Source organism: Antechinus flavipes, chromosome 1, assembly GCF_016432865.1.
Source record: "Antechinus flavipes isolate AdamAnt ecotype Samford, QLD, Australia chromosome 1, AdamAnt_v2, whole genome shotgun sequence".
NCBI lineage: Eukaryota > Metazoa > Chordata > Mammalia > Dasyuromorphia > Dasyuridae > Antechinus > Antechinus flavipes.
Window position 1 is genome coordinate 649,573,884 of NC_067398.1, and position 14,640 is coordinate 649,588,523.

Genomic DNA, 14,640 nt, shown 5'->3' on the forward strand with positions numbered 1-14,640 from the left:
GTGGCTGGGGTTTGGGTTTTAAGGCCATTCAGAACCTGGCCCTTTCCAATGTTCTATGCCTTTTGATAGGCTGCTCCACCATCACTGGAATACTCTCTTCTCATTTCTTCCTTCTGGCTTCAAGCCTCAGCCCAGATGCCACAAGAGGCCTTTCCTGGTTTTACTAGTAGCTCCCCTCTGAAATCACTCCCAACTTGCCCCAAATATGTAATTTTTATACACTTGTTTGCATGTTGTCTTCCCCACCCATTACTCCTTGCCCTCCTCAAGGGTAAGGGCTTTTTTTTTTTTGTATCCCCAGCACTTAGCAGTGTCTGGCTCAGAGTAAATAACCTATGCTGACCTCTTAAGGCTAACAATCCCCCCTACTTCCTCTGCTCCTTGAACAGCACGGTGGGGGTAAAATGGCCATTCTGATCTTATACAAGACTGTATACAGGACTCCAGCAGCTGAGGCAGCTGGTGGTGCAGTACAAGAGCTGCTCTGGCAGACAGCTCAGACACAGACCCTGGGCAAGTCAATCTTTTTGCCTCTGTTTCCCAAGTCTAAAGTGAGATAATAGTATCTACTTCCTAGGGTTGTGCACAATCCCTCTTACAGAGTAGTTGCTGTGTAAATGCTTATTCCCTTGGCCACAACATCCTTTTGATACCCACTGGGAAAAGGACTGACTCCCTTTAGGCAGAAACTGAACCACAGAACCTAGGAGTTAGGAGGGATCTCAAAGGTGACCTGAGACAATTAGGAGTGCTGGTCTTAAGAGTCAGGAAGACTTGAAATCAATCCTGCCTCATTAGCTGTATGATCATGGGCAAGTCAATCTATCTCAGCCTCAGTTTCCTCCTCTGCAAAAGCAGGATAACAGCACCTACAACGATAGGATTGTTGTGAGGATCAAGAGATTACATATAAGGCCTTATGAACTTAAGTGTTCTATATACATCACTATTCATCTGGTTTGACTAGTACCTGAGCAGGACAGCAATCACCCCTACAATATTCTCAAATGTCATCCAGCTTCCACTTGAATATCCAGTTAACAGTTCTTGGTCCCCAACCCACTTTTCCAGTTTTAAAAAGTGGGGAAATGAGGTCCTGAGTGATGGGTATGATGGGCAGAAACAAATTATTCCCTGGGGCAGGCAGGAAGATAAGATATTAAATCAGTTTAGTTCTGTGGTCCCATCCTCTGGAGGTAATTCAGTCAGAAATCCAAGTTTTGTCAAGTTCCTGAGGCTAAATTCTCTTATAAAACAGCTTTTGGGCTATGGCTTTTCTACTGCCTTCCTGTGAGTCAGTTTGCCACTGGCACTCTGCCTTGTATGTTTTACTCCTCCATGCCCCTCGATATCTCCTCTAAACCTATTACACTTTTAGGGAGCGAAGAATCTTTCAGGACTTAGCCTAATAGCTAAGGGCATCCCCAACCTCATGGAGTGCTCCCTTTCTACTGGGTATGTGTGAATTCCAATCTACTCCATAATTACCATTTTCGGTGTCTAATGTATCCCATCATTTTGTCTGTAACTTCTTCCCTAAATAAACCTATCTTTTGCCAAAACAAAACACATTTTGGGAGAGGCCATTCAATTTTCAGTCAGCTTTAATGTTTTCCTTTCATGGCCCACAAATGTACCTTCCTCCAAATATATTCCCCACTTCTAGCTCCGTGACAAAAAGGGAATATTCTGCTTCTTCCCCCACCTCTACTTCCTATCTCCCAGTTTCTTCACTTCTCAAATGCCCAGGTCTCTACTTGCATCACCTTCCTGGCCACCCTCTTCTGGTTGTCAGAATTCTTCCAGAAAGTTTGGAGCTCAGAACTGAACATGACGGTTCTCTCTCGCCTCCATAGCTAATAGGGAAGTTGGTGCTCAGTATTTGTGGAATGAAAGAACTGTAGCACTTTTTTCCCAGGAGATTCAGAAAACTTTCCTTCTCCCCCTCTTCCTAGATAGTCACTCTCATGGTTCCATTTGCCTTCCCAAGAGAAATTTAGGGGAAAGGGATCAACTGGCCCCAAAGGCAATAGAGCATGGGATGATTAGTAGGGATAGTACCCCTTAAAAGGGGGGAGAGGAAGATTGGGGAAGATCCTATTGGCCAAGGAAGGATGTCTCGGGATGTGTCTGAAACATATCTGAGGTGACCAGATGTGTGATCCCAGAGGATGAGAATACCCAAGCAGGCCCATCTTGGATATCGAGATCAAGTAAAAGCCCCTGTCTCCACCACCATATACGAGCTAGAGTAGGCAAGGAAGAAGGCAGCCTAGACCAAAACTCTCATGAGGGTTGGGAAGAGCATGCTGCATTTAGAAAAGCACTGGGTAGATTCAAATCCCAGTTCTCCCACTTTAAACCCGAGGCCTTGGGCTAGTCACTTAAAATCTGAGCCTGAGTTTCTTTAAAACGAGTTCAGCTAATTATCTCTTCCAGCTCTCAACTCTCAAATTTTTGAGTCTGGCTGGACTTTGTTGTAATGGAAACCATATTCTGTAGATGGGGAAGTCAGAAAACCTAAGCTTAAATACAACAAACATCCCAGTTCTACAAATTTTCTCCGCCCCAGACTTAAACATCCTCCATAGAATGAGTAGGTTGTCCAGCTGATTGGACATGATTTTATTAAAATGAAAAGTAGTTGGACTAAATCCAACTGATCCTATTTCCCAAGCCCTAAAAGTTTTCTTTGCTCCCACTTATGTGTTGAGGGAGAAGCAAAGAGCAAGCCTGAATCCCTTTAGGTAAGACATGTTCTCCCACCGCCATCTTCTCCCAAGTCTCTTCAGAGAGCGCATTCCCAGCTCCTTCTCTGTCACTAGGACCCCCTTTCTTCCTAGGTCCAATATGCTGGGGTGGCAGTCCCTCCCCAATGCAGCAAAACCCTCTATCATTTGGCTTGAGAGTTTGCTCTTGACTTCAGCCAACAGTAGGCCTCCTGGCACTTGGGTCAGTCTGTGACCCAGTTTGTCCTAGAACTTCTGCCCAAACCCAGAGTTACTTCTAACTAGAGTGAGACATAGTGGACTTTGGTGGTCAGCTCCTCAAGGTGGGGCCCAGGTTTCCTGACCGAGCCATATCCAGGGACCCCCAGCTGCATTAGGAGCTTCTGGGCAGTACGGCCCTCTCCCCCCCCAGGATAGCCCTGCACAGAGTCGCTGCTACCCAGTATGTGCTGAATGCATACATGACACCCAATTTTCTTTGTGTCCTACAAAATATAGTAGCTGGTGAATGGCAACCTGTCCCTTTGTAATCCGAGAGACTTTCCTACAGACAGGAGAGCTCACGGATTGGAGCTTGGCTTCCCAAGAGGGACGTTGGACAAACTAGTCAGGGGACACTCCAGAAGACTAAGCATTAGGGGAATGACAAAGGTCCAAAGGGATTGGAGGGGGGCAGAAACAGGCATTTTTGATTCCCTAGAACCTGGGAAATACATTCTAGCCAGGCTGACTTGGCCCTGTGAACTTTTAGGGCCAAGATAGACCAAGGATGCCTGCTCTCCCTTTGCCCTCATCCCAGACGCCCTGAGCATCCCAGGCTCCAAAGACCCAGGTGTGTAATTGTGGGCATTTACCCTAATGTGGCAAGTGAAGTTAGGTTGGCTGGCACAGAGGCCGGGTCTCGGAGATTGGTCCCTAAGGGTCCCACCTCTCCTGAGCCTGCCAAGTCATTCCGGGGCTCGTGGCCCTCTTGGGTTCATCTTGGTTTTTCAAGACTTTCTAACTGCTTAAAATTAACAAGTTATTTCCAGAGCCCAGTGTCCTCATCCTAAGAGGGCTGAGAGCCCGCCCACAGAGGCTTGGCCCCCACAGAACCCAGCCTGGTTCTGACACCAGGTACAAAGGGGGAGACCTAGCAATCATCCAGATAACCACGTGAGGGGCTACTAACTCCATGACTACAAGCATGGATCCTTCATCCTGGCTTCCTCTAGCCCCCTCCTAGACAACATCTCACAGCCCTCATGTCTTAAAGCTTCCATGTAATCTCTCTAACCTGGGACGCCATGGGTATCTCAGGTATCAATTTCCCAAAAAAACTCACCCAGGGCCATGAGGGCAGAATAAGGACTTTCCCATTCAGCCCTCCTTAGGGGACACAAAAACCCCTACAAAGGAATGGCCCCTAAACAGTGGGTATTGAGACAATGCCCCTACCCTCACCAGAATGCAGCCAAGGTGGGTCACCATTTAATGGCTGTTGGGTTTGGACCATGGGACTGCTAATTCCTACCTGATCCTCTGTGTTCAGTCAAGTGTCTCTAGCCTTCTAAACATAAGACACACTTTCAGCATCTTGCAATTCAAACTCAAGCACTGATTGCCCAGTCTGACAGACTAATAACCACATAAAGGGGAAACTCTTTCAAGCAGTCCAAAGGAGCCCCCAAACTTAAGTCTGAGTCTGCAGGGGTGGCTGACTTGATAGAAGTTTAAATAATTAGGGATCCCAGAAGACTCCATAGAGAGAAGCTGGACCTTGCGTGGAAATGTGGAGAGGGGAAGCGAGCTATTCTGAGGCTCCTGGACAAGGCAGGGCAAGGACTGACCATTCTTTAAAGGTGGTTTGATGGGACTGTTCTGGATTACTGATCCAGAGAGATTAAGACCAGAAACCACCTTCCCAGACAAAAGCTGGGGAGGGCAGTGTTTGCTAAATTAGGGAAAGAACAGATGGGGCCTGTAGAGAATCATAAATTGTCAGAATGAAGGACCAGAAAGTTCATTTAGTCTGACCCATACCTGAACAGGAATCTAATCTCCTCCCTCAATACACCTGTACAAGTCTAGGGTTTTCCCCTTTTACTCCTAGTTCAGACAAGTCTTCAAATACTCGAAGACTGCCATCTTGTACCCTCATAATGCCATCTTTTCAGATGAAATACCCCCAGTTCCTTTAGCTGAGCCTTCACAAGTCACCAGTTCCTCATCCTAGTTGACCCATCCTAGTAGTCAATAAACAATTTGTGATCTGACAAGAGTGCAGTGTAGAGAACTCCCAGGAAGCTAGAGACTTTGATAACTGGGATATTCCCCTCCTCCTAAGATAAATCAAGGGTGCATTTAAGCTTGAAATCATGAGAAAACATAAGGTCCTGGCACCTTTACTGGGGCACTATGAACTTTACACAAGATTGAGTCTCCAGAAAATCACAATGTTTCAGGAACTAACACCTGAGAAAAACAGGGACCAGGATTGGTCACAGAACAATGCTTCAAATAATAACCTATGGTTTTAAGGTATAAAAGCATGAATTCTCTCAATAAATGGCCCATTTGTGTTGTGCCGGTCACAACAGTGCAGCAAGACTAGCTCCCTAGTTCTGGACACCACACTGCTCTTAAGGCAGCTTAAGTTTACCCCTGCCATCTACAGACCCCTAAAACTATGAACTAGACATCCTTCCATCCCCTTAGATCCAGTTATCGCTCTTTATTTTTATCCCTATCTTTTTAGCTTCAGGTCATCCTGTAAAACTGACATCTCTGAATTCTGGCCTATCCGACCAGTTAACCATCCTTAGACTGTGTCATCTGTAAAACGGACATCCAAGGCACCGACAACAAATATCCAACAAAGCCAGACAGGTCACTGTTTCACCGACCTCCAGAGATGACATAATTCCATTTATATGTCCAAGGATGCTGAGTTTACATTATCCTCAAACCCATCCTATACACACACATACACACACACACACACACACACACACACACACACACACACCCTTCTCCATTTGCCGAATGCCTTGATGAAATCTACATTTACTATTTCTACGTTCTCCTCCAGATCTAGGACCTGTTTCCAATAAAGTAATGCTTTTAGCTATTATTTCCTTTTCTGAAAATTCATAAATCATCCCTATTTATACAGTGCCCTTCCCTTTCACACTGCCCCCTTTAATTTCTCCTGATGTAGAATGGTCGGGTCAAGACTGGGAGGGCAAGAAAATTGTAGGAAATGGCCCAAGGAAGCCACAGGCTGAGGCTCAGGAACCCCATAGTTGAGTGGACTAGACAGATCAATGGTGCTCCTGGGCTGCTGCGAGGGGTTACCTGTAGACCAGAATCGGCTATCACTGCCAAGGATGGTCAGTAACTGAGACCAAGGAAAATCTACATCCTAGATCAAACTGCCTTAAAATTCCGCCTTCAGACTTCTTTGGATCTTTTGGGAAGTAACTCAAGCATCAAATGGACCCCCCTTTCCCTGCTAGCAGTACAGGCAAGTTGGCTTTGAGTGCCCCGGGTCCCAGGCTGTTTTGCATCTGGGGACTTCAGATGCAGCCCAGGCATGCAGCCATTGGATAGCTTTTTCTCTTCGCTAATATTTTCGACAGTATTTGCTTTTGTTATTCCTATGCCAAGAGCAAACACTGCACACAATATCCAACTGTCTTTTTGTCCAGATCCAATGCCATTCTTCCAGCAGCATCTTAGCAATCACTGAAATCTAGTTGAAGGCGGTAAGGTTTGGCCGGGTCCAGGGCAAGGAAACAAGAATCGAGTGCCCTGTAATTAGAGTTCCACTCGGCAGGGCGGGAGCACCCGTCCCAGGGATGGGCATGGGATTTCTGTGAGCATTGTGGCAATCTGTGATGTCGCCCAGTGGGGAAGTTTGCTTCACTTTCTAAGGAATGCCGAGACTCCACCCTCGTCTCTTAGGAAATTGGGACGCATTTCTCCAATCTTGCATCTTTTCCGCCCTCTGCAATCTTTACAATTTCAGGATCAGTGACTAATAGTCACCCTGGTCCATTTTTTCAGATCCCTTGAGATGAGCAATTAAGGACGAATAGGTTCTATCACCAATTTATCCTGGGTTTTGTTTTAGCCTTCCTCAGTTTAAAGAAAGAAAAAGATAAAAGTCAAATAACTACCTCTCCGTTTCTAATTTTCCTTCATATTGAGCACTTTCTATGTACCAGGCACTGTACTAAACCATTGGACAGAGGCCAGTGGCTTTTCGCCCAAGACCTTGCCCCTCGGGCCAGCCTCAGATGGCTGTAGCTTTCTTCTACTTTGTACTTTTGTGCATTGGCATCTGGGGCCATGTGTTTCCTTGCCGAGTCTTCTATAAATTATGGGTCCTCGATACTGCTCTTCTTCCTAATTGTGCTTGCTTTCTTTTGTGGAGCTCACCGTGGCAAATTGATATGAGGGCAGTTTTCTCCTTCCTGCTCCAGTTTCAAGTTAAAATCACCTTGATGGGATTCATAAGGCTCAAGGTCATTACACTCTTACCAGTCCTTGGTGTCCTCAGGACAAGAATTTATATCATGCTTATTTTCCAAGGCATAGTCCAGAAATCCAAAACCCCCATCTTCCTAATTAGCATATTCACTCCACAAATTTGCCTTTTTCAGTCCATACATTTACCTGGCAGCAGTAAACAAAACACCACCTTGCTAAGACTTTTAAATCATTTTCTAGCTTCTTTCTGGCAGTTACCATTTGTCCTCAGGTATATCATTAAGACTGGAGTGATGGCTGTCAAATTTGGGGAGGTTACCCGAAGTATCCTGGGTACAACCCAAAAGTCATCATTCCCTTGGCCAGTCGACATTTTGTGGCAGGCTCTTATGGGTCCATGTCATTCCTTGATGAACAAGAGATTGCTTCCTCCTCAAAGGGTACAGTTTCAAGCTTTATAATATGGATTTTTAATTTAGGGGACTGTGAATTTTTCCCAAAATGTTTTAAACTATTTTCAATATCACTGGTTTCCTTTTGTAATCTTTATGTATTTCATGTTATGAACTTACAAATGACATTCCATAGAAGGGGCTTCTAAGCTTTGCCAGACTGGCAAGGAGTCCAGATCATAAAATAAATAAAAATGGTCATAAACTGATCTAAATAGCTTCAAATGTTCAGTAGTTCTCTTCTGGGTCAGATTCTTCCAATATACCTCTCCCTACCTCTTAAGCTCATGACAAGTTGATTCCCTGTTGTCTCTCCAGATTGCTTTTCTCTTCAAAGCACTTTTCCCCATTCTTTCAAAGAATGAAGAGGTAAGCCAGGAAGCAGAAAAACATCCAAGGAGATCACTTTGCAGAAATAAATGGTGCCTTTTGGACATTGGTCATGGAAAATTCCTTTCACCTTCTCAGTATATGGGAAGCAAGACCCTCAATCTTTCCTAATTCCTAATTAGCTCCATGGACTAATTCTCATGGAGAGTCAGTTCACCATGCCAACTTTTTTCATTTATAAATGGTAATTAGCAATGTCTTGAGTTCTAATGAAAATATCCTCCAGCTACCACTTGGAAGAAGGGTTCAAATTGAAACCCATTTACCAGCTTACCTCTTTGGCTCCCACTTTCCATCTTATTGCTTCTGGACAGAAGTTATCTTGTGGTCCCTTCTGGTCTCTGAGAGGGAGGACAATCATTTATAGCTGGCCTGCTGCTGTTTCTCACAATAGAAACTCTCCTCTGTGTTTTACCTAAAACACAGTCTCCAAAACTGCTCCAGCAGAACGACCATCAATCCCCTACCCCCTCTCATCGGAGCAGTAGATCACCTACTCTCATTCATAGCATGCTCTCATAGAATGTCCGCTCGCTGAGCTTGTGATCTACCAAAATCTCACGACTTTTGTTTTTTAAATAAACTTGTCTAACCACATCTCTTGCACTCTTTACTGGAAGAGACATCCAGAGCAGGGCAGAGGGTGATCCTGAGGAGAATAGAAAATGGAGTCTGCGAAGAGTTCTCAGCAGCGAAGCTAGGGAGCATCAGTGTATCAGATCCAAGGGCTCATCTCACAAACAGAACCTGGACCCCCAGGTTGGCCTTTTGACTTAGGTCAATTCCATACCAAAAAAACCTTTCCCTGTTGGGCCCCAAACATTCTCTACCTTTCAGCCTGTCCTCACCTTGCTTTCCCCTTCCCAGAGCCCCTAGAGCATATCACAGAATCTTCAAGGGCAGCTAATCCAGTCAGTACCAAAACAAAACAAAACAAAAAACATTAAACAAAAACCCCTCTACAATCTTTCCTACAAGTGTTCCTTTCTGTATTCTCAAATGTCCTTAGTGACAGAGAACTCACTGCCCTAAGAAGTCCATTTCTTTGGAAGCTGTAATTAGGAAGTTTTTCCGTGCTTTGAGCTGAAATCTGCCTCTGTGCCATATTCCACTGCTCCTCATAAGGTCAAGCAAAATAATCATTTTTTTTTGATTATCATCAAAGCCCATCAAAGACTGCTCGCCATCATATCCTTCTTTAAAAGTTTTCTTTTTTTCTGGCTATTTTTGGTTCCTTTGGCAGAGTTCTAGAGTATGCTCCACCAGACACTCTGCAATCAATCCACATACTCCTAAAAAGATGATGCCCCCAACTAAGCACACTATTCCTGGTAGTCTGCCTGGGGCAGAATACAAGAAACATTAGTCCTTCCTCCTCCAAGACAAATGCCTCCTAATACAGTTAAAGCCTACAAGAGTTTTAGCCTTTCTTTGGCTGCCATGTTGACTTGGACTGAATCCACCACCCTACTCTGCTTATAACTTGTCCAGGTCAGTCCCCAAAACCCATTTACCAGTTAGTGGGGTTAGGGCTGGGTTTCTCATCTAAGTGTAGCTTAAGTTTCTCCATCAATTTCCTTAGTGGTGATTCTTTCTTGAAAATGAGGGTCATTTTTTCCTGTGGGTTCCTTCCCTCAAGGGCCAACTTCAGCCCCCCTTTTCTGTTTGCCCTTAGCCATTGGTTCCTTTATTTGGAAAATAAAGGGAATTGGGCTAAATTTCTTCTTAAGGTCCTTTACAATTCTGACATTCTATGATTCTTCCCACCCTTTCCCCATTGGTCTACCTTCTTTTCCAAGGTGGGCTCTTGCTCACAGGGCCACAGTAGACAAGATTCTCAGCCCAGGGCCGCATCGGGCCTCCTTTGGACTCTTTGTTCTGCTTTGATCTAATGATTTAACCCCAAATGCAGTGGGACTGGATGGTGTTGAGAACCTGGAATTTCTAGTAAATGACTAGCTTCAGCTCCTTGTGTGACTTTGAGCAGGTCACTTTTCCACCCAAGTTTCCTCATTTGTAAAGACAGGTGGTGACCCAGCTGATTTCAATGCTTCTTTCCAATGTATCTAAAGCAAATCTATGACCATGTGATGTCTGGCCAACCCCAGGCCCACCCAGAACACTCTAAGGAGATAACCCTTAGTGTGGACAGTAACAACAAGAGATAAATCCTGGAAAAGTCCTTCGAACTAGGACCCGAGGTTCCTCACCTAGTGAAAAGAGAAAGGGGGAGGGTTCTTACAATAGGAAGGAGCAACCAGACACCAAGGGCTATCTGTGGGGAGAGGGAGGGGCTGGGGAAAAGCTGGGCTATTTCAGGTCTGGCGGACACTGGAGACAAGTCTCGATTACACCCTCTAAGTCACCCACCTTCTCTCCTCCCAGTGTCCCAACCCTTGATAATGTTAGCACCAAAATCTGCCTCCCAGCTGGACGAAGCCAGAAGTTGGGGGAGGGTGTGGGGGGGGGCAGTGAGTCAGCACCCATGGTGACAGAGCTCTGAGGGTCCTGGGGGACTTTTGGGATGGAAAGTCTAAGGTGGGTCTCCTAGAGAGGATCTTTGGGCCAGGATGGGGGAGGGATTCTGGGACATCTCTTGGAGGCAGTTTCTACAGAAGGAGGGGATCTCCCTGGGGGATAATTTTGGGGAAGAACCTCTCCACTTTTCCTGGCCTGGTAGCTCTAGGGTTGACTGATTCTACACAGGACAAGTACAAAGGGGTGTCTCTGTAGGGTCGTAAGACTTTAGGGTACTTCTGGTTTCTTTTGCAGAAGTCACAGGAAGGAAGCCATCCTGAAGGGACACTTTTGGGGGGCGAGGGGTGATATCTAAGGGAAATCATATCTTCAAACTTGTTCTTCGGGGGAAGAAGGGCTCCTTCACCTGTTTTTCATATGATAGTTAGGTTGGGAAGAGTGCTGGGGGATAATTTCTAGATTTATTGTGTGTTTCTGTATCTCTGGATCCCAAGTCTCTGCCCACCTCCATAGGGATTCACTCCTCACCTTGGTTATGGTGGAAGGGAGTACAGGCAGAGTTCTGGAGGAGGGGAAGAAGCCACTGACATCTGTACAGGACTGCAGAGTCCTTTGGCTCAATGGGATCTAGAGGAGGCAGGCACTGAAAGCTTATGGACAGTCCTTAGGCAAGACAACCGCCCCACAGCCCTCTCCCACCAGGACTTCAGATCCTCATCCCAAACCCCTGACCCTTTATGACCCTCACTTGAGCTATCTTCCGGATCTTCTCCACTCTGGAACTCTTCGTAGAGGTGGCTCCTTGCATAAACATGACGTCTAAGCTCATCCCCCAATTCTGACATATGGAGCTCTGGGACACCATCTGAGGAAGAGACCCAAAGGGATAGTGGGAAAGGATTCCTGGGAGGTGCTGGCGAAGGGTACCCTGGGAAGATGTTGGCAGAAAGTCCCCCCCCCCCCGGGGGATGCTGAGGAAGGGTCCTGCAATATACTGTTGAAGGGACCATGGAGGAGATTAGAAAAGGTCCCCAAAAAGGAATATAGGGACTGTTACAGGAAAGTCACACAAAGATATTAGGAGACATTAGGAAAGGGTGCTCTAGAATATTGGAGAAGTCTAATAATGGGAAGAAGTACTGGAGGAAGAACCTAGGGAAGAACTGGGAAGAGAGTCACAGGTGCTAGCGGACATTGGTTTAAAGTGCAAAGGAGGAATATTGGAGAAGAGTACAGGAGAGATATTAAAAGAGAATCCCAGGAAAATTTTACATAACCATCTTGCAAAAATATTGAGGGCACATCCTAGGGAGAGGAAGAAGGTCCCAGAAAAGTGCTGGGTATATATATCCTGCACTATATTGGGAAAGGGCTATCCAAAAATATTAGGAGAGGATGCTAGGGATATATGGTAGCTGGGAGTAAGGGCAGAGAAGAAATGGGAAAAGATATCTGGGGAAAGACCTATCTTTTCCCAAGAATATGAAGAGAGGGTCCCAAGATGTAGTGGTAGAAGGTCCCAGAAGATAATGAGGGAGGATCCCAGAAAGGGTTTCAGGTAAGGTGGGTCACATAAGAATACTGGAAAAGGGTTTGAGGAAAGAGTGGTCCCAATAGGCCTATTAGTAGAGGGTCCTTAAGGGATATTGATGAGTGAATACAAAGAAAAAGATTTTTGCTAAGGGCACTTTTCCCCAAAGGAACAGGAGAATGTTGGGGGAAGGATTCAGGGTCCACAGGGATAGGGTTAAGGTTAGGGATACTGAGAAAGAGATTTGAGGAATAATCTTGAAGGGATAGTGGAGAAAGCCCCAAGAGAAAAATTGGGAGGAAAGGTCCTTAGGAAAGATGTTAAGAGAAAGATCCAGAATGTTGAGTAAATATTTTCTTGTTATGTTAGGGACCGGTCACAGAAGGATGTTAGAGAAGATCTCGGGGGGATATTAGGGAAAGGTGCTGAGTGTGGCAGAGACTGTGGGAAGAAACATTAAGAGAGAGCTCCAATAGATGCTGGGAGAAAGTTCTAAGACCTTTGGGTAGAGTCCCAAAATGATAAAGGGTCAGTCTTGCATAGGTAACTGGTTAGAAGGTTTTTGGGTATACTGAGTAGATATAAAGAAAAATATTTGGGGGTAGGGTCCCCAAGGAGAAGTGGCAAATGATTTTCTGCAGGGCACATTGGAGAACTAATATTGTGAAAAGATTCTTAGGATTATTAGAGAGCAGTAAGATCCCAGTTGTGTTCTACAGATATATAGCAGGAGAAAGCCCCAGGTATATTGGAAGAGCCTCTCAAGGAAAGATGGAGGTTAGGTCCAAGGAAAAATGGAGGTTAGGTCCCAGGAAAATGTTGGGAGTATAATGGAACTAGTCACAGGGGGATATAGGGAAAGGGTTCTCTGGATATTGTTAAGAGTGAGTAGAAACTGGGAGACACAGATACAGATACACCCACACACATACACATACAAAAGGAGGTACCTAAAGGGATATTTGAGAAGAGTTCTGGAGAAATATCAAGGGGAAACTCTCCAAGATGAGTAATAGGGAGAAAAGCTTTCAGGAGGCTGTTAAGTATGTCCTCCTCTCCTTCACCCAAGAAAATTAAGATTGGGTTCCCAGAGCTTATTAAGAGATGATTCTACAAGATCTTGGGGAATGAGAAGCAGGAGGAAAATACTGGGAGAAGGTAGATATTGAAGGAAGGTCCCAGGACATACTGCAGAAAGAGACCTAGAGATGTTGGACAAAGATGCCAGGTATGTATTCTGCAGTTAATAGTGGGGAGCTGGGCTAACAAGAGTATTAGGGAAGGGTCCCTAGTGATATTAGGAGAGGATGCTGAAAATAGGAGATGAGATATGGGGAAGAGACCCAGTCAGATATTGGGTAGGGTTCTCCCAGGGGGAACAATAGGGAAAGGTCCTTTTGCAGAAGTGGGAGAGGAAGACATACTGGGGAAAAGTCCTATTCAGACTTTCTGGGGAAGGAATCTGGAAAGATTAAGTCTTGGAGGAAATTGAGGTGGGGAGGGGATCCAGAAGGGATATTGATTAGTGTCTTTCATGTATAATGAGAGAATCTCCTCTAGATATACTAGGTGGGGGGAGGGGCGGTATTTCAGAATAGCAAAAGAGTCTTCAAAGTATATTAGTACAGAGTCATACAAGGTTATTTAGTAGGATCCCCACACGGATAGTAGGGGGAGGGTTAAATGCAAAAAGCAATGGGAGGGAAGGCTTAGGAAAATATTGGGTAAAGGCTCAAGGGGATGATGGGACAAAGTCCAAGATCATAGTGAAGGTCACAGAGGGATAGTACAGTCTTAGGGAAAGACAGGGGGAGGGTTGTCCCAGGACAGTCTAGGGCTTTCTTACCGAGGTCAAAGGCCGTCTTTCCATGGCGCCTGAAGCACCTTCTTGTAGAGCCTCATCTTCCTCTTTGCTCTGTGCCATTGGGTAAGAAAAAGATAAAAGGAAGTCAAGAAGCTGAAAGTTCTAGCTTGGACTTGGGGGATTTTTGAGAGCTCAAGAATTTAGCTGGTGACCCTATACAGAAATAAAACTGGGGGCAGGGAGAAATCTAAGCCTGGTGGAAGATGGGAGAAAGAAATCTGATTCCCGGGACAGGAACAAGGGAAACTGAGCCTGGGGAAAGAAGAAATAGGATTTAATTTGAGGGGGCAGGGGAGAGAAACCTGAACCCATTTGGAATTGAAGAGGGGAGAGAAATGTGAGCCTGCGGTGGGGGAGGGAAATCTTAGGGTAAAACATGAGTCTAGAGACAGAAAAAATCTAAACTTGGAAGGAGTTGGGGGAAGAATCTAAGGGGGTGGAGGGGCTGAAAGTAGGAGTATGTATATGGGTGGAATAAATCTGAGGAAAGAAATGTGAACTTGGGTATGTTACAGACCCACCTGTAATATTCTGTCAGTCTCAGTATTATCACCTCGTACAGCTCCTTATTTATACTATTTTCCATGTGGAAAAACAGAGGGCTCAGAACTGTGTCCTTCCGTCCTAAGCAAGCTGACCAGCACCTGCCATCAGGGCTCCCCAGAATGGGACTGCTTTGTGCCACAAGCCCCAGCATCCAGCCATCTCCTGTGGGTGGGTTCC

At 45.4% G+C, this 14,640-nt stretch overlaps 1 protein-coding gene across 2 annotated transcripts in view; it reads right to left on the minus strand.

Annotated features, from left to right (window-relative positions):
- The window catches only part of WDR97 (WD repeat domain 97), a 47,645-nt gene that overhangs the window by 20,919 nt on the left and 12,086 nt on the right, over positions 1–14,640 (minus strand). Inside the window, exons 8-11 of one of the 2 annotated variants that reach the window (XM_051971323.1) lie at positions 13,900–13,968; positions 11,271–11,387; positions 11,051–11,149; positions 8,685–10,254 (exon numbers count right to left, since the gene is read on the minus strand). In XM_051971323.1, coding sequence (XP_051827283.1) covers positions 10,234–10,254; positions 11,051–11,149; positions 11,271–11,387; positions 13,900–13,968 — 306 coding nt within the window. In that variant the 3' untranslated portion in view covers positions 8,685–10,233. Of the gene's footprint in view, positions 1–8,684; positions 10,255–11,050; positions 11,150–11,270; positions 11,388–13,899; positions 13,969–14,640 lie in introns of those variants that run through there. The other variant, XM_051971322.1, reaches the window with a different exon arrangement.